The sequence below is a fragment of the Aplysia californica genome, unplaced genomic scaffold (assembly GCF_000002075.1).
Source record: "Aplysia californica isolate F4 #8 unplaced genomic scaffold, AplCal3.0 scaffold00035, whole genome shotgun sequence".
Lineage (NCBI taxonomy): Eukaryota > Metazoa > Mollusca > Gastropoda > Aplysiida > Aplysiidae > Aplysia > Aplysia californica.
Window position 1 is genome coordinate 1,900,876 of NW_004797305.1, and position 19,264 is coordinate 1,920,139.

The 19,264-nt window shown below is 37.3% G+C and overlaps 1 protein-coding gene across 1 annotated transcript; it reads right to left on the reverse strand.

The window, feature by feature from the left end:
* Positions 1-5,233: 5,233 nt before the first annotated feature.
* Positions 5,234-19,022, reverse strand: LOC101861186 (ceramide kinase-like protein). Its single transcript, XM_013091413.2, has 14 exons — positions 18,503-19,022; positions 16,875-17,165; positions 16,233-16,364; positions 15,295-15,358; positions 14,617-14,759; positions 13,942-14,016; positions 13,226-13,406; positions 11,998-12,072; positions 10,989-11,107; positions 9,920-10,131; positions 9,042-9,152; positions 8,038-8,208; positions 7,372-7,556; positions 5,234-5,530 (listed from the first exon to the last, which is right to left on the reverse strand). The coding sequence occupies exons 1-14, from the start codon at positions 18,765-18,767 to the stop codon at positions 5,437-5,439; spliced, it is 2,118 nt and encodes a 705-aa protein (XP_012946867.1). The 5' UTR covers positions 18,768-19,022; the 3' UTR covers positions 5,234-5,436.
* Positions 19,023-19,264: the final 242 nt, after the last annotated feature.

Below are 19,264 nucleotides of genomic sequence, written 5' to 3' on the forward strand. Positions count from 1 at the left end.
AGACATAAAGAAATTTACTAACAATATAAGCATTAAACTTATATATATATATATATATATATATATATATATATATATATATATATATATATCAAGGGTAATGTATAAATACCTTTAATGGAGAAAAAAACCCCACCCTGGACGGATTGCTGGTGCATGAAAACGAAATGAAATGGAATGCGATAAGCATTACAAAAGTATTTACAGATCTCTTCAAAATGTTCCCAATAATGCTTGGACATAATGACAATATATCCCAATCTGGCATCTTGTTAAAATTACATGGTTCTTGGAGTTTCCCTGTCCTGTGTAAGCAAACAACAATGGCGAGAATAAATACAATATAATATCAAGATTCAGTTTGTGATGTTGAAAACAATGGCGGTCATGTCATAGTTATAACCATGTTTTACTTAGAGGTTGTACAATGAAGTTAGTGCTCAAAATATTCAGTTTTTTAAAGTGAAAGAGTAGAGGAGTACAGTGTAGCTAACAATGCACGAGTTCACAAGGTTCATTATTGCAGTGGATTTCAACTAAAAGAAAGTCTGATGTTATGATTTTTGGACACAACAATGCTTCTTTTGTCTTGTTTGACCAACACACTGGAATGAGAATAGAAAAACTGAGAACATGATTTGTAAGGTTAAATCAATATTTTGTTTGTGTCGCCTTGACATCATTTTAAGCTAACTGCAGTCTAACACTTTCCTGTGCTGACATAAAGTATGATAAAGTTGACAAAATGTAGTCTGTGGAAGTGCTGCATAAGAATTGCCTTCCCAATCTGCTCCAAAACTGTTGCGGTTCTTGCTTTCTACAATATTTTATTTCTTTTTATACAAGTAATGAAATCATTACTACATCTATTATAAGCAAGGACAGAAAAATAAGGCAATGAAATTGTGTAAAATCTTCCTGTGAATGTCTGTATACGTCTTAAGCCTCCACTGACACAATTCAGATCATTTAAGAGGCGGGCTGCTTTGACCCTGCTTGTCAAGGCCAATGTGGGCTGAGAGGTATTCGACATCTCAGATTCCAGGTCCTCATAAATTTTTGGGCATGTGGAGTCACTGGTATCATCTCAAAGCTTGTTCAATTGCGTGACTTTCGATGAAAAAATTACCCACCTATCTTGAATACAGGTCAAGATATTTATGATTGAAGGAGGTGCGGGTTGCCTGGTTTCAGAGGTAAAATTAGCGAGAAAATGACTACCATAGATTGGCGACTTCCATAGCTTGAGGGACCTTGGAAACTGAAATTTGTATGCCTTTAATCAACGGTTTTCAGAAAAATCAACTCAGAAATGTGGTTTTAAATGGACATGAAAGGAGTTGAGCCAAAAAAAGAGAAAATTAAAAAAAATTTGTCAAACGGCCAGGAAAATGCAGTTTTCTTGGACTTTATTATTTTGATGAGCGCCTGATTTCACCACGATGCCTCACATTTAATAAAAACTCTCCTTACCCAGGAATGGAACTTACATCTTTTGCATCTGGAGGTGAAGCATCTAACAACTACACAACAGGACACTGGGGTAAGTGTGGAACACTGTAACAACAGAGCACTGATGCAACCTCCCACAGAGTCTTGTATGGGACTGCACAGGGCTCCAGCACCACAATCAGTACAATTGTTAAAGACTGAAGAGACCAGCCTGCTCAGAGATGTCTACAAAATGCTGAGTAATGCATATATCCCTCATCCTTACAACTTACCCTACAGGAAAGAAAATGTGACAAACAGATGGCACAAAGGATTGAATGGCAATAAAAAGAAAATGATGCAGTCTACACTTGTCTTAATTTAAAACTGGTCAAAAGACACATTTATTTAGAGCCTACTAAATTTTATTTTTAGCTAATTAGATTCTTTTCCCTATAAGTGGAACAAGTGTAATATGCGGCCACAGTAATTGTCTTTTTGTGCATATATGTTCTTTTGTCAGAACTTGGTACATTATTATGGGTGATATTTGAAAGGACTGTTAGGTGATGATGGAGCCAGTATGAATGAAATGCATCATCGTATAAGCTGTCGAAATGTTATGTTATTGTGAAGTGCCTTGAACCGCCAGAGAGTGGGCACTATGGAAGTGTGGAAGTGATATTTATCATTATTATAATTTATTACTATGTACAGTGCATAGTGGCAGGTGACTGGCCTCCAAAAGTAAGTGGGACTTGCATATAAAAAACAGTGAAAGTTCCCAAACAACACCTCTATGTGTGGTAATAAGGAACAACCCATGAAGACATCCACTGTCTACATCACAGTAATAGCCTAAATTACTCCAAACACTGCTGGTTTAACAGTGATAATAGCACACATCAAATGTTACAACTTTGAAAAAGTTTGTTAAAAAACAGGTTGTACATAACAAAATCATTTTTATGAAGAACCAGCAGTCATCCTTAGGTTGGCATTCACAGTCAGGATTAAAAAGTGACAATGTAACTTCAAACAGTGTATGATCCCTGATCAATGGCCCAAATGCAAATATATATATTTTTTACTTACTTATGCAACGTGGTAGATAGGTAATTTTTAAAAGGCAGTGCAAAGCAATCTTTTGATTACACGTGAAAGTAGAAGTGGCAAGATCAGAAAATGATTCAGTGTGCCTTAAACTTAAACGATTAATCACACTGTAAAACTTTTTTATATTTCAGAGTGTGAGACAGTGGTTCTTATCACGGAAGTGACTCTGCCAACTGGCAAACCAAATTGAAGAAATATAAGATTTTGATAGTTTGAATTGAACCTCCCTAAAAATGACCTCTGAACCAACCATTACGTATAAATGTAGCTATAGCGTAGGACACGCAACACATCTACAGAGTCAACATTGTACTGTAAAGAAATGCCACCCAGTACTTGTGCTTTTAGTTAGACAATAATCTTTTCTGATGATATAGAGATATATACTTTAAATTAATTTCTGCATAAGTCTTTGAAAACATAACTGAATATGAAAAGGAGTCTACAGGTGTGACTTTTCATACATAGCAATGCACATATAAAAAGTTGAGAGCTGTTCCCTGTTTCATACATTGATCAGCTGCAAGTAAATCTATCCACTTAGGGCACTCGAAGTAAAATGTGGAAAAATATGGCTCTCAGATACAAACGTTCAATGAACTTAAGAAATTGAATTATATAATGCATACATCAATAGAGTGAACTTCACTATACTGGTACTGCCCTTTTTCTCATCCACACAGGCATTTTAAAGACGAAGGAGAGAATGTTCACTTTACCTTTTATTTATTGATATGATATGAGTTACAGCAAAAGGATGCATACATAGCTGCACACATGTACATGATCAATTTACAAACTTTCTTGTGGTATATTGCCCCTGGGGTCTATATCTTCAACAAAAACTTTTAACAACTTGTTGTTGTAGTTGTTTTCAAATCCCTTTCGCAGCGAGCATTTCGCTTTTTAACAACTTAAAATATCTTACAGCTCCCAATTTTTAAATAATGAACAACATGTATGTTTAAATTTAAACAGACATATACATGTATGTAATATTTAATAAGCATATAAAAAAAAAAACCCACAACAAATTTTGCATACTTATTGTCTTATTCTGCGACTTCCACAACCCATTGTTAGAGAGTTATCATTATCATGTGAATTAAAACCTTTCATTTTTAGAGGTTTCTGCATTTGTTATTGCTATCATTATACTTCTCAATATATGACAGTATCTATAATTTTTCAGAAATCAGTCATAATATAACTGTTTACAAATGAGATCAAATTCAGGATAAAAGCCTAATCTAAAGAAATAAAACTTTTGCTTCGTTGTTTTCTGTTATGGTGCATTGTCTCAGAATGTTTGATCTGAAAATCTGTGATCCAACACGTGAAGTCATATAATACAACATAATGCAGGCCAAACTTACTACATAAAAGTGAGTGCATCAGATGTCAGTAAGGCACAAATTAAAAGGCTTAAAAAATAATTCATTAGCTTTTCAATTTCATCTGAATTAATGAGAAATCAGTACTCAAAATATCTTTCAACTGAAACGTTCATTTCAAAGGGATGATAAATGATCAGTAAGAGTAACAGAGGAGGGAATATAAAATCAGAGATCAGAACCTGTGAAATGTATCTCACAACCAAACATCAAATGAAGTGATCTACTGATCATTCAGGACATAAAGCAATAGAAAAATACAAGGCTGAAGATTTGTGCTGTTATTCTCAATGCAGAGATTATGCACATATATGTGTCAAGACACAGTGAAATCAAGTCCTTGTCAATTTTTGGGCATGTGGCGTTATCAATATAATATTAAAACTTGTTCCTTTGTTTTGCTTTTGATGAAAAAGTGATTATCTAGCTAGAATAGAAGTCGAGATTTTTTGGGAGATTGAAGGAGATAGGGTCGCCCAATGTCAGAGGTAAAATTAGTGAGAAAATGGACGCCAAAGTTTGGCGGAGACTGCAAATTTACATTCTTTGTGCCTTTGATCAACATTTTTCCATGAAATTTACAAATATGTTTTAAAATAGACATACAAGGTGTAAAGCTTACAAAAAAGAAAATCAATAAAAATTGCCAAACGGGCTGAAAAATGTCTGTTTCTTCAATTACATGATTTTAACGAGCACCTGATTTCTTCAAGATGCCACACATATATGTAACTGCAAGAGCAGGTGTAAATATTTTTTTTCTTCTTTTCACTACTTCTGGCATCAAAATTCTGCAAGTAGGCAAAAGAATCAAGGGGGTTCTTGTGGCCTTGAGGTTAAGGTGTTGGCCTTCCATTCAAAGGTCCCAGGTTCGAATCTGGGTAGTGACCGAAACATTTTCTTCTCTAAAATTATCTCCTTTCACCTCCTTTCCTGCTCTCTAGCAATGTCCTGTCCTCAGCTTTTCGTCTCCTCTTTCTGCCCCCACCCCATCACCTCCTTTGCCCCTTCCTCTTGGCTCCTGACTCTTTCTGCAACCTTTCTACTGCTACTCCTTTGGCTCCTTCTTATTGCTTTCTTTCAGCCACACCCCTGATCTTCTTGTAAGAAAGATCTACACTTAGCCTTCTCGGACAAGGGTGAAAAATTTCAGAGGGCCCAGGTGCAATTTGCTCACACTAAAGATCCCTTGGTGGTCTAAAATCGATAAGAATAGGCTTCGGCTGCTACCCGAGCAAAATTCAAAGTTTCCTACCAGCTGAAAAAGTTTATTGTATCCCGCATGCTCATATGACCTTGTTCAGTTGCGAGCGCCGTAAAACACTTACCAAATAAAATAAAAATAAAAAGAATCAAGTAAGTAATCAGGTAAACTGATGAATACTGTTGTTAGTTTCAGTGACCACTGGCCTGCCAGCAATGAGCTGATACTAGGAGGACAAATAACAATGACAGTATGGCAACTTCTGGATCTGCAGCTGAGCTGTGGGTCTGTCTACATGCTAGAAAGACAACCGTGCCTAACATCACTGTACTCTGTGTGCGGTGACACACCCCGGCCACAGATGCTGATCAGGCCTTGATGAACTCTGAAAATAAGAAAAAAACCACACAAAAAAACAGATTATTTTTTATACTCCAACAGTTTTTCTTAATAATTCCTCCAAGATTCAAAGCAGCAAGGCAAGGGAACACAAAACCAGTTTCAAAATACATGAATCGCATAAATACTAATTGTGAACTTGTCCAACATTACTGAGATGTAGTCCAGCTTCCCTTCACTTCAGATTGGGATTACAATACACACTGCCCAAGAAATAAAAGACCTTGTCATCATCTTCATAATTATTAGCACTGCTTTATAATACTTGACTTTCCCTGTGACCAGTCTTGAGAGTAATATTTATCACTGACCCTCTAGATCAAGGTGAAAAGAACAATAAACAGATCTTAAAGAGATGAGGAAAATCTAGAAATTTAATTAATTGTTTGTAATGTGTCTAGGAGTTGACCGGACTGATCTAGTACGAAGAGTTGGGATGGGTTCGAAGGTCTTTTCAAACACACTAACGTTCCCTAAAAAGTTGGAACATTGAAATTCAATGTCTATTTCTGATATAAGGGGGCAAATGTAAAATACAGTCGAACCTGCCATGACGGCCACCTGTATAATACAGCCACATGTACAAACGGCCAGTTTCCATTTCCCTCTTTGTGTTTTTTCCTTTATTATTTCACTGTATAAAATGATCATCCGTCCAACTTTGCAGCAACCACCATATTTTATCAACCAACAACCAAAAATACCGGTCTGAGACAACTACACAATTCTCTAATCGCCAGATATTTTGTCACAAATTATGTATTAACCCCTGATGCTGTGGGGGAGCCATCATAATCCATTCACCTGTCGTTATTGTTAGTCCCTCCAAAGAATGATCATGTTGTGTAGGTCATTTTTTACAAAAGTTGATTATTTGGTAACAATAAATTTTCAACTGCTGGTGAGGGAAGCATGTGATCTGACATAACCTATAAGCCCAGCTCCATAACTCATACAAAAATCATAAGTGAGATAAGCGGTCACTGTAGGTCAACACGAACTTGCGACAGAAGCGTCGCTCGTTCTCCAAGGTATTTGTTTTCCCATGGCACTTGGTCTTCCCCATCGGACACATTTAGTTTTATTTTACCCTTGCATAAAATCAGTAACAGAAAAAGAAAAGCTAACCAAAAAAAAAAGGAACACAAAAAAACCCACCTTCTTATCACCCCCCCCCCCCCCCGCCCCCCACATACACACACTTTTTTTTGTCAACTGAATACTAACGAAGTAACATCAACCCTGAAGGGTCAATGATCTGTTCTAAAATATGAGAACCCTAACAGCAAGAAATAAACAAAATTTGACAAGTTAGCTTCAGGTGAGCCTGTGACCAAGAAACAATAACAAAAACAACAGACACAAGAGATTTGATACGGAAAAAGAAGCTACCAGCTACACCTTACAAACATCTGAGGTCTTGATGAGACCACCAAGAACATGTGAAATTTAAGCAATCTGATATCTTAGCTTAGTAGAAGCCTGAAGACACCATAGTGACTTGTTTATTTGCTATGAGTGAAAATTTATGAGTGATGTCAACACTAACTCTTGAAGCCCCTAGCAAAACGTCACCTTGGGTGACCTGTGAGCATCGCTTTCAACGTACTAAGGCAAAACATCTCAAGTGTACATTCAAGGTTTTGGAATACAGGTCTTTTCTCGTTTTCCTCTTTTTCATGTCCGTCATCTTATCAATGATGAGGAAAACAAATCTTCAAAAACTCTTTACTCTGCCTGCTTCATACAAGACAAATTTTGAACTGAAAAAGACAAATTGAGAAACTTGAACTGACAGTAGTGTTTCCAAGACAGCAAACCTCTCACCTGATGTCTAGTTCTCTACTTTTCACCATCTGGTTGTCTATGTTCCAGATGGCTACCATTTTCTCTTCCATTCTTGCTTTTTGCTTTTCCTCCTTTTTCCGAGCAATTTCCTTTCTTCGAGCAGTCTCCATCTCATAGAAAGTTTTACGGTACTGTGGGCCCACCAGTCTGGGTTGTTGTGGAGTCTGAAAAAAAGACAAAACTGTTAGGAAAATCTCTTTATATGTGACTGGTCAAAAACCACATTCTGTAGAAGACATGGGGTGGCAAGTTAACACCTCTGTATTAGCTGTGATTTCCAAAGTGCTGGCACTCTGATGTGTTACAGTCTTGCATCTGGTTATGAGATATTTTTGCCTACAAATAAAACCGCACGTCTATTTTTTCAACAACATGACATTCATAGGTAGTAAAAGCAAAGCAAAGCAGATCATTGACTGAAAAGAACTCCGCTGATGCCTTCTGTAAGGCAGTAAAAGGTGCGGCCATTGATTGACTGCATGATTGATTTGATTTGAATGTAGGTGGATTTTTGGTTCAGAGGTTGCTCACGAAGAAGGGGGAAAAAATTAAAGATTTTCTTTTTTTTTTAGTTTATAGTTATTTTTGGTTTAATAGAACAGCACTGTAATTCACACACAGGTTAACTACTGAAACCAAATTTACCTGTCCACCATTCTCCTTCCTCTCATCATTATCATCCTCATCATCATCAGACATGTCCAGCGTGCAGATACTCTGAGCCCTCTGTATATCATCATCATCATCATCACTGTCCATGTCAGCGATGACCTCCATTGACTTGTGTGTTGTGGCTTTAGACTCTACCCTTTCCATCTGAACATTAAAATGAGTACAAAATTTGAAAAACTTAAAACTAATAGTGCTCGCATGAACAGCAACTGTCATAAAACTGGCCTTTTACTATGACTATTGTAATCGTAACTAAGCTTAGTCAGGTGGTTTCCCCCTTGTCAAACTAAATAGGGGCAGCACAAAGAGCAAATTAGCTCTTCCTCTTTGAAAGAATCAGTTTTGCCATTTAATCTTTTAGCATCACAAACTTACCTATTACTCTGATCCTGTTAACTTATTTACATAGAAAACAAACCACACAGAGCAAAAAAGTTCATTCCTATCAGCAGAAAACATTACAGTTTGATTATAGATAAGATGAATTTGCTAAGGTTTGGTAGATTTTTGTTACGACTTTCAACAAGCGGCTGATGCTTAATTGGCGTTCCGGACACTAAGGGTTAAGCATATTAGAAATGACTAGTTACTTCCATACTCATTTCATATCATAAAGAAATCTTCAATGTATGTGGGCTCCCCTTTTCTTACTTTAATTTATAGATTCCAACAGACACAAACATAGAAGCATAAACAAATAATGATGCTAGCAAATGCATTTGCACATATCCCACTCTATTTCCTCACCACAACAAAATATACTTCTTCTATAACAATCATCACTAGCAGATAAGCACATATTTGGCTGTTGTTGTGACAGTAAAAGCCAATATATAAGGAAAACTGACTGCCAGCTCTCAGAAAGAGGGTAAGTTAGAGGGTTATGAAAACATAAATGTTAAAACATTGTTCATGTACCACAGTTTCTATTATGGCATTACAACTTGGGCAAAAGATCAAGTAAATAATATCTGCACCTGATACTTGATTTCACTGAAGTCATGATCATTGTAATTCCAGCTCATTGGGAATCGTGGCCGGAAGCGAAGCTCTTTGATTTTGTGGCGCTCAATGAAGGGGAAATCAAACTGGAAATAAATAAGACACTCATGGCTTAAAATTACATGTTTACGAGAGAGTATATTTACATACATATGGGTATCAAACAATGAGTACAAATATAATCAGTTCAAGGAACATTCTTTCCGTAATAATCAACATTTAATGAAACTGACAACCTATTGCCAAGTAGGAGAGCATAACTTCAGTACGATTGAGAAGGTCAAGTGAATTTCTTTCCTTTCTTGTTAATAATTAAGTATCCAACAAAGTAAAGGCAAAGACACAAGTGACTTCTCAGGTATATGTAAAGCAAGGGATAGAAGATCCCTAGCTACACACGATTTCATTATTTCATTTGAGCTCGTACATCCTTTTTGAAACAATTAAACTATTTGTGCACATCTGCAGATACACACCCAGCCACTCATACTTCCTCACTCATCCACTTATACACACGCACACACACACTCACACACACACACACACACACACACACACACACACACACACACACACACACAGATCATTCATGAGTGCTCACACACACAGGGTTAGTTTTGTTCTTGTACCATAGTTCAAAATTAGACATGACATTTGTGCTACATACTAGGGTGTCTATAAAGAGGATCCATTTAAAGGGCAAAAATGTCAGCTATTGATATCCCCTTCCTTGAATTTTATCTATTTGAATTTGAAGTTTTGTTGAAATTAGGGCAAATATAACAGAGTTATTACCCTTTAAATGGGTCCCCTTTTTGTTTTAGACTCCTGATATTCCAACGATAAAACTTACCGGATCTTTCATATTGCCATGTCTCCTGAGGTGTCGGACATATTCTTTCCTCTCTGTCTCTTTGACCAGCACCAGATCAATCATTCCACTACAGAGATGGGAGTATCTGTGCAGACCCTGAGGTGCAACGTCACAGAGACCCGGTATGGCAAACAAACCAACATTCATAAACTTTCCCTTGAGAGATCGCCACGGACTGTCTTGAGGCAGGTCTGTATATGAATGAAACAGAGAGGGAAAGATTTTAATTACGACTTGAGTAGAGTTAGTAATACTGTACTCTGTATCTAGGGATATAAATAGAGCATGCATTGTTGTTATGGAAAAAAGAAGGAAAGCAAGAAAAGGTTACTTTAGTCCTCTTTGTCAGAAAATTCAATTGACACTGGCTTGTAAGTCTATACATATTTTAAATCATATTCATATCAAATTTTTCACAGACTGAAGCATACTCTATGGCACATATACACTATTTCTGTTTACCATACACAATTTAAAAACCTTTCTGATTAAGGAGTAGGCCTAATATCTCTTGATCTAAATTTAGTGTGTCAGCTTTACTGCATTCGTAATAAGGATGAGTTTCAGAAGGATGGTTATTAGGAAGTGCCCTTGAACAGGACGTATTAGCCTTGCCTGTCAAAACGATAGTATCCATATTATTTGGGTCACGATGTGGTGGAATCAGGTGCTCGTCAATTTTTTGGCATATGGAGTTATTGGTATCATCTTAAAGCTTGTCCATTTGCCTTGCTTTGATGAAAACATTACCCATTTATCTGGGATACAAGTCGAGATATTTGCGATTGAAGGAAGTGGGGTCGCCTGGTTTCAGAGGTATAATTAGCAAGAAAAAGGCAGCCAAAGTTTAGTTATTTCCTCAGCCCGTTTTTTCAGAAAAATCCACATGAAATTGTTTTTTTAATGGGCATTAAAGGTGTTGAGCCGAAAAACAAAAATGAGATAAAAATTCCCAAACCTGCGGAAAAATGCCAGTTTCTTCACTTTCAATATTTTGACGAGTGCCTGATTTCACCACATTGCCTCACATTTAATCAGGCAATCTTACCAATGACAGAACTGGCATTGCTTGTGAAAGACTCGTTAAGTGGGTCAAGTTCCTGGACTAGGTCAGACACAACAGCGTCGCTCTCATTCTCCTTGTCCGGCACTTGACAAACTTTGCACCTGAAATACAGAGATGCCACATTTAAAAGAACAGCAGTGCTCCATGAAGCACTGTAAGACAACAATAACAAAAGGGCCAGATGAAACACAGTACAACAACCTTAGATATGCAGTACATTATGGTCTGTTTTCGTTTTTGTAAGTGTTTTACAAAGCTCGCAACTGCATAAGGTCATATCAGTGCGTGGGATACATTAAAATTTTCAGTAGGTAGGAAATTTTGAATTTTGCTCGGGTGGCGGCCGAAGCCTACTCTTATTAATTTTATACCATCAAGGGATCTTTAACGTGAACAACTTGCACACGCGATCTCCGGGATTTTTCGCCCTTGTCCGAGAAGGCTAGGTGTAGATCTTTCCTATCAGAAGACCAGGGGTGTGGCTGAAAGTCAGCAGTAAGAAGGAGCCAAGGAGAAACAGTAGAAAGGCAGCAGAAAGAGTCAGGAGCCCAGAGGAAGGGGCAAAGGAGGTGAGGAGGTGGGGGCAGAAAGAGAAGACGAAAGCAGACGACAGAACATTGTTAGAGAACAGGAAAGGGGGTGAAAGGAGACAATTTTAGAGAAGCAAATTTTTACATCGCTACCTGGATTCGAATCAGGACCTTTGATGGGCTTTTCAACAGTGAGGTCATTTGCTTATCTTACAGGCTGCACCTTCAGTTTAATGTCTATCTCAGTGGTGGAGAGCCATGGAAACTTTTCACACAAATTACATTCAAGAATAACTCAGAGGAAGGGAGATAATCCACACAGGAAGGAAGGATAAAGAGAGGGCAGGGTGATATACTCAAGGAGGAGAGTTGCTGATTGAGAGAAGGAACACATATAATAAGATTGGGCATATTAAAGAAGGGAAACATGAGGAGGGGAAGGAATACAGGTTTAGACTTACCCGGTTCTGCATGTTGTGTCTTTTGAGGCTGAATTTGACTCTGCCATGATGTACTCAATGTCACATTCATATGCTCTGAAAAAAACAGCAAGGTGAAACTGTAATCAAATATTTCACTTCTAAAGTAGACGAACAATTAAAAATCTTCCACTTTGTTGGTCACCAGCTTTCCTGACCTATCTCCTTTAACACTTCGCCATCACAAGGCTCATGTAGTAAAAACCCTTGCCATCAAAGGCAAAGGCATTTGGGGGAAAATCCAAAGAAACTGGGTGGTAAACATCGCCAATCGGTGAGATGTGGCAGCAAAATGTTAAACCATATAGGTCAAAATACTTGAACTCAAAGGAGACTTTTGTTTCCAATCTCTCAACCTTGTTAATCGCAAAATCTTGATGGCATGAGAAAGGTACTTGATAAAAAGCACACTCTGCTTCTTCAGGTGTCAGGTCTGGAGCAGACACTGATGGTCGTAGCAACTGCATCCATTCTTTATTGAGGATTTAAAAGCTGAAATCATATTGAAGAAAGTGACAGCCTGCATCAGGTACTGAGTTTCTGAAAGATATATAGCACTCAGGTAGAAAGCTGCTACGCCAAGAGTCTCTTTAACTTCTGCTGTCATCTTTCAAAATGAGCATTGTGCTATCCTTCGGATATTGTAGACATTTTGAATGTTTGACCGATAACAATAGCAACAACAAGAACAACAAAAGCAAAGACAAAAACTAAAAAACAATAAGAAATACGTCTTTTTTACTCCTCTACAGAACTATATATGGCATAAAGAAGTATATGAGACACAAATTTCATGTCTGTGGAATAATGGTTACGTTTTTCACAGTTGCAAACAAAATACCTTCATTACTGCAAGGGGAAAGTTATCTTATTGAGTATCTTGTCTCTGTCTTTCTGTTGATATATTCCATTGAACCCAGGTTAGCCTTGACTACGCAATGCCAAAACAGCTGGTCTCCTAAATTGCGTCCAAAGGAGGTGTAAAACATTTACAAAAATTTGTAACCACTCACAAGACACAAAGCAAAAAGACAACGCAGTGTTGCTTTTCAGTTCAAATCTAAGTTGAATTCAAATGACAATGGCAACATTAACCATGGACAGATTAGGACAAAAGTGACAAGGAAAGAAGCAAAAGAAGCAGATCAACAGAAAGTGCCTGCTAATCTTGTAGCTTAAAATCAATGAGACACTTAAAAAAAAATCATACCTGAGCTTTGCTTTTGTCAGAGCCTTGATGAATGCTGCATCTATCCGTTTGGAACCCAGTGCTTTGTAGCGTCTCATGAATGAGAGGACCTGACCAGCAAAGCCATACTGACAATTGAAGCCCCAGCATAGAAACTTCTCGGGAGTGGAGATGGAACATATGTCCACAGGAAGGAAGTTACCTGTCAGAGGAATTTGTTTGTTTGAGCGAAAAGATACGTGCAGTCATTCAAAACTTTCCACTGAGCTGAGTAAATGTTGACTTGTGGATAAAAACAAGTCAGCGCTACATTCCCAGAGGAAGTGATAAAAATCCCAACGGAAACACAGTAAAGATGTAGGAAAAACAGACCACGCCAGAATATTTAAAAAACTCGAGCTCGAGAAGCAGATATATATTTTCTAACTCTCACAAGTTGAAGGCCTGTTCTCAGTAGTCAGTTTTGTTGAAAACATGGATATATTTTAGCATTTTCATTATGAAAAAGACATGTCTAAAGCTACAAGCTTGCATTATCCGCCAACATGTGGAGAAAAGAATGAAGATCTGATATATGAAGGTACAATAAGTAAGTGATTTGTAGTACAGGCAAGCAGATATTTATGATGAAGGAGGAAAACAAAATACAATGAAGAAAAAGCAATAAAGCAGTATAAAGTAAGAAGACATGATGACTTGTAAGAGTTAAAACAAGCATGGGCACACACATTTCTTACCATGTACAATGTGAATAGCAGCAGTGACAGGGTCAGCCACACCCATAACAGACTGAGCCACATTGTTGGTCCGTCCTGGGGAATTTAACAAAAGCAATATATTGATGTGAGGTAAAGGGATGTGAGTGGCAGGTGGCTAAATTTAGTGATGTGAGATTTTGGGGGAATAAGAGTTTGATTGTAAATCAAATTTGATAGTGAGGCTGGAAAACTGATCTTTATCTCACTCAGCCCTGACCTCCTTCTGCGCTGAGCTCTGGACCCAACAGTATCGGGATGGAAATTTATACTGCTTAATAATGTAAACACACATCCAATGAGAACAGACTATACTTTATATATGATCCTTGGCCATTTCTTTTAAAGAAACAGACTATTATAGAGGCAAAGGTAGTTTGTTTGACAGACAATGGAAAATAACTTAGTAGGCTACGTGGTAACGAAGTGGGAAATGTGGACGTGTCTTGGTCTTTCTTATGGGCTACTTTTTAGTGCCTATAGCTGTTGCTGACCTTTTTCAAATGGCAATATCTCAAAGACTATCGAATATTTTCAAATCTGTAAACAGCAATAGAACATATAATAACTGTTTTAAGCGGTACATCCAATGTCTTATTTCGAAAGAAGGGACATGATCTTTAAAAACAATCAAAATTCTAAAACAATCCAAGTCACCTGTAGGGATAATGCCAAGGGGAACAGAACATCTGGCTGGTTGTGGGTGTTTCTTCATGTCTACATCCTTGTCTTTCTGAGACTTGTTCATCATGCTATCCACCAGCTGGTTCACTGTCCCATCACCACCCATACAAATGATACTGAGGACACAGATAGAAATCTAATGTTGAATGTTTTCTCTTTCTCTCTCTCCCCTCCCTCTCTCTTTCCCCCCCTCTCTCTTTTCCCCCCTCTCTCTTTCCTTCTCTTTCTTTCTCTCTTTCTTTCTCTTTCTCCCTCTCTCTATCTCTATCCCCTCTCTCTTTCCCCCCTCCTCTCTCTCTCTCTCTCTCTCTCTCTCTCTCTCTCTCTCTCTCTCTCTCTCACCAGTCATTCCTGACTATTTGCCATAGAATTAAGACTTTTTAAGTACACCATTTATTAATTATGATTTTCATTGATATCATCATTATCATAAGCACCCCAAATACTAAAACTATGTCAAGGAGACAATCTAGATAGGTCCAAAGACAAACTCTCACAAATTTATGGCAGACTTTAGGAATCAAATTGCGTCTAAAGTAATTTGTGACATCCTGGATCTACAAAATACAAAATACAGATGATGATTGGCGCATTTTTTCGTTGAAACAGTGAAAAAGATGTTAAGACATTAACCAAAAACTAACAACTTACCAGTCATAGTCTTCCATGTTCATGTGAGCCAGGTCTTGCTTCACAAATTCATTATGCGCAACCTCTGTAAAAACAATGAGCTATAGATTCAAAACGTGTGACAATAACAAATCTGACTTTTGAGGCACAAAATTTGCAGGGCTTTTTCCTCTCTATTTGCTAGGATAGAACTAAGTTTATCGTACAATATGAGCATTTAAAATTTAATCAAGGATTGTGGTATGGATTCTTCTATTTGAGATATATAATAAAACTTTCTCAAGATCATATCATGTGGCATGTTGAGAAAGGTACATAAGAGGCTCACTTTTGGGAAAGATTATGGTGTATACAAAGAGGAGGAAAAAAGAGTGTTTTAATTTTAAAAAGTTTTAATTGAAAAATGAAATTATGACCTCCAACAGTGCTTATGGCGACATCAAAGTGCATTAACAGCGGAGCTGGTGCTTTTTTAGGGAAAGACATATCATATGTATACTTTATGATTTAATCCAGCACAGACAAACATTCTTTTCAATGTAGGGTAAAATGGAATCAAATAAATATGACACATTTTCTCATCTTTTCCAACCTAAAGCCTTGGTTACAGGATGTAGGCTTCCCTTTCATAGGCCAACCCATGGCTACATACCCAATGCATATTGTATTGTATAGAAGCAAGCAAATCTAAAAGCCATCATAATAGTCTACAAGTTAGTAGATGTGCCTGCTATAAAGATATAATCTACTCTTCTATCTATTGTTTATCACATGCCTGCTGCTTTATAAGGAGTGGATGCAAGAATGAGAGGAAAAAACCCCCAATATGCAGGTAAATGCAGTTGTACTTTGATGTGTGCATACGGGTAAGAAAGCTTTAAAAGTCCCTTCCTTTTATACTAATAATTATTCCCTTTGTCCAATAGCTAACTAGACAATAAGAGGAAAAAATAGTTCACCTGAAAGGTCAACGCTAACTCCAGCAGCCTGGAATATGGGCAGGATAGTCCTGGTAAACACATTTCTTCCAGTCTTACTTCCTGCATATGGTTGCAGAAACAACTTTACTATTGAAGGTCTTTGATGCACAGCTGGGAAAAACACCAAAAATATTGGGCATAAAAAAACAAAATAATCTTGGATCATTCCTTCTAGGAAGATCACCTGAACAGAAGGTGAACATTTTTCTCCCTGAAAAGAAAAGGCAAGGAACAGAAGCGAATATGGGTCCTTAAGCTTTTTTGGGCGAAAATGTAAAAAGTATTTCTGGGACAAATGCTGCTGAGACCATACACTTTTCCTACATGATTTTTTTCAAGTACAACAAATCTGCTAGTCGTTGTGTCATATGTTCTAGACCATAGATGGGTCATAATACCTCTTGAAAATGTAAACAAGGGTAGTCCATGATAAATGCAAAAGTTTGTGCCCAGATAAAGGTATTCTATTGGAAAGATATCACTAGACAAATACTGTCAAACAAAACAATAACGAAAACTGAATTAATATTAGATATATATGAGAACTTTAATTAATTTCACCAATTATTACAGATTTCTCCCTGATCATAAAAAAGACAATAAGTCTGTGTCTTTACTTACATCGTATATAATTCATAATTCTGTTTTTCCATTCTGTGCAGAGATCAGAGCTTGGATGTTCCATGAATATCGTCTTCTCTCGTAGAGTATTGGCATCCTTTCGCTCGGACGTACTAAGAACCAATCCCAGGCACGTTCCATCCTCTTCTTTCTCACCAGGTTTCTGCCTGCGCCTGACTTGAGCACCGAATAAGGAATCCAGTGCTAGCCCATCTGACACAGTATCCTCTGATAAAGAGGGCCTCCTTCCTCGGAAAATACCAGACAGTTTTCCTGATTTTTTTCGTCTTCCTAAGTATGAAAATAATTAGGACAAAAATTACTAGTAGAAAAACATTGATTATTCTTTTTATTAAGTAAGACACTGCAAAAGATCACAACTGTTATAAACAACCGTTTAAAATAAATTTGCAAGGTATACATGTGAGAGAAAGATAAAAACCAGAAACAGTGCTAGAAAGGAAAAAAAAGAATGAGCAAAAATGTAAGGGCACGTAGGGGGACTGCTCTGCAGACACATTCTGTGCAAGTTAACAACACTTCATAGAAGATCATTTTGAAGAGTCCCAAGGATCATGTCTTGGACAGGACGTCTAATGAAAAGCCTGACTTAAATTGAGGCTGACAAGGTACAAGAAAAAAAAGTGAGTCGGTGAGATATGGAGGCGTCGGAGATAATCCAGAGTCATGTTATAAGGTGAAGATTCGCTGACTGCCTATATATCTCCAGGACCCACAGGCTTGAGCTAGCAAGTAAAAAGTGCTGCAAAAAGCTTCTTGGCCAAAAGTGCACAAATAACAGCATCTTTATAGTTCAACTGAAAACATTTGGCCATAGATAGGATTGGCTTGTAGCAGGAGGTGCACACATTTACCAGCAGCAGTCTAGCTATGCCTGGACAAAACCCCCCATTCAATTAAGAATATAAATTATAATTTTCCTGAGTCACATATGAAACGATGTTGAGAAGACTGTGTTCATGGATAGTCTGGTTTGGGAGTGAGCAGGTCGTCCGGTACTGTTAAAAAACCTGGGCCAGCTGTTTAACTGGTATTGAGAAAAAAAAATGTAGGCCTTAAAAGAATATACAGTAGGCCTATTATCGAGCTGGAATATAAAAATAAATCTAACTTGGCTTACTCTCTCTAGATTTAACCACAAGCTAGATTTTAAAATAATAGAGGGCATATGTCAAGTGTACATATTGTGTGAAGCGTGTTGACAAAATGAGTTACTTGTTACTTCTCGGATTCAAGCCTTTATTAAGAAAATAGATAGATTCTAGATCTACATCACGTTTACAGGTGAAGTTTTTACAATTTGTAAATGTGAAATAGATCTAATAAAAGACAAGTTATAGATAAAAGAAAAAAGCATTAATAGAAAATCTATAAAGTTGACCCTAATGTCGATTTTTGGTCAATATCTCCATTTGTGGATTTCGAGAAAGTGACTTTTGTCAGCATGCCTCACGTATTTGAACATGAAGTTGTGATCAGACATCCTTTAAAATAAATTAAGCAACCTTTCTGCATCAAAGAAGATGTATTTAAAACACTGTTACAATGTTTAAAAGCAACAACAACAATAACAATAGAAGCAACTAAAAATAAACGGTTGGTCTCACCTAATGCATTCATGTTCGCCCAAATAATCTTCCCTCTGCTTTCAGAAAGCGTCACGTCATATCCCTCTGAATCAATGGTAAACACTGCTTTTGAGTCTTCTTCATATTTCGGACCTTTTGGTTTGCGCTGTGCACCATCAGATGATTTTCCCTTTTTGCCCTTTTTAACTTTGGGTGGTTTTGAGGATACTGGAGACGAAGGATTCGATGAATCATCAACAAGAACCGGTATTCCGTCGTCACCGTATATGTACTGTGGTTCCATGACAAATGTCAGAAAACTTATAAGCTAAAGGAAAGGGAAAATAAGTTTCATTACTCTATAAGAAGTCTAAAACTAAAATATATTTCCGTTCCTGCGAGAGAATAATAATATAGATTTCACTCTTCAATGAGCTATCTTGGTAGTGTAAACAAAAAGAGCGTCTGCTGTAGAGGGCACTTCCGATAAAATCTGTCAGCACTGAATAGGTCATAATGATTTCATTGGTCCAAAAATACACCATTGTTTACATGTTGCCTAGAGATTGTAAACAGCTGTTTTCAGGCCAAAGCATCAAGCAAGGCCACCAAGAATTGCTTGTCGGTTGCTTTTTTTGTTTGTTAACCTTGTCAAAGTTGTGAATAGACAGTACAAAATAAGACCCAAGAGTTAGCCAGAAGCCAATACCACAGTTTCTAGATCTAGATATCTAGATCTAGAATCTAGCTCTTAATTTAGAAGTCAAAGAAAAGTGCGGATGCGAAGGCCTATCATTAAGG

Bases quoted from the DNA above. Each gene is read 5' to 3' on its own strand.
- LOC101861186 (XM_013091413.2), bottom strand. From the start codon at position 18,767: ATGGAACCACAGTACATATACGGTGACGACGGAATACCGGTTCTTGTT. The intron at 17,166-18,502 runs GTGAGACCAACC...TTTCATACTTAG, and splicing joins GGCGAACATGAATGCATTAG to GAAGACGAAAAAAATCAGGA. The intron at 14,760-15,294 runs GTAAGTTGTTAG...CTGTGTCCTCAG, and splicing joins AACATGGAAGACTATGACTG to TATCATTTGTATGGGTGGTG.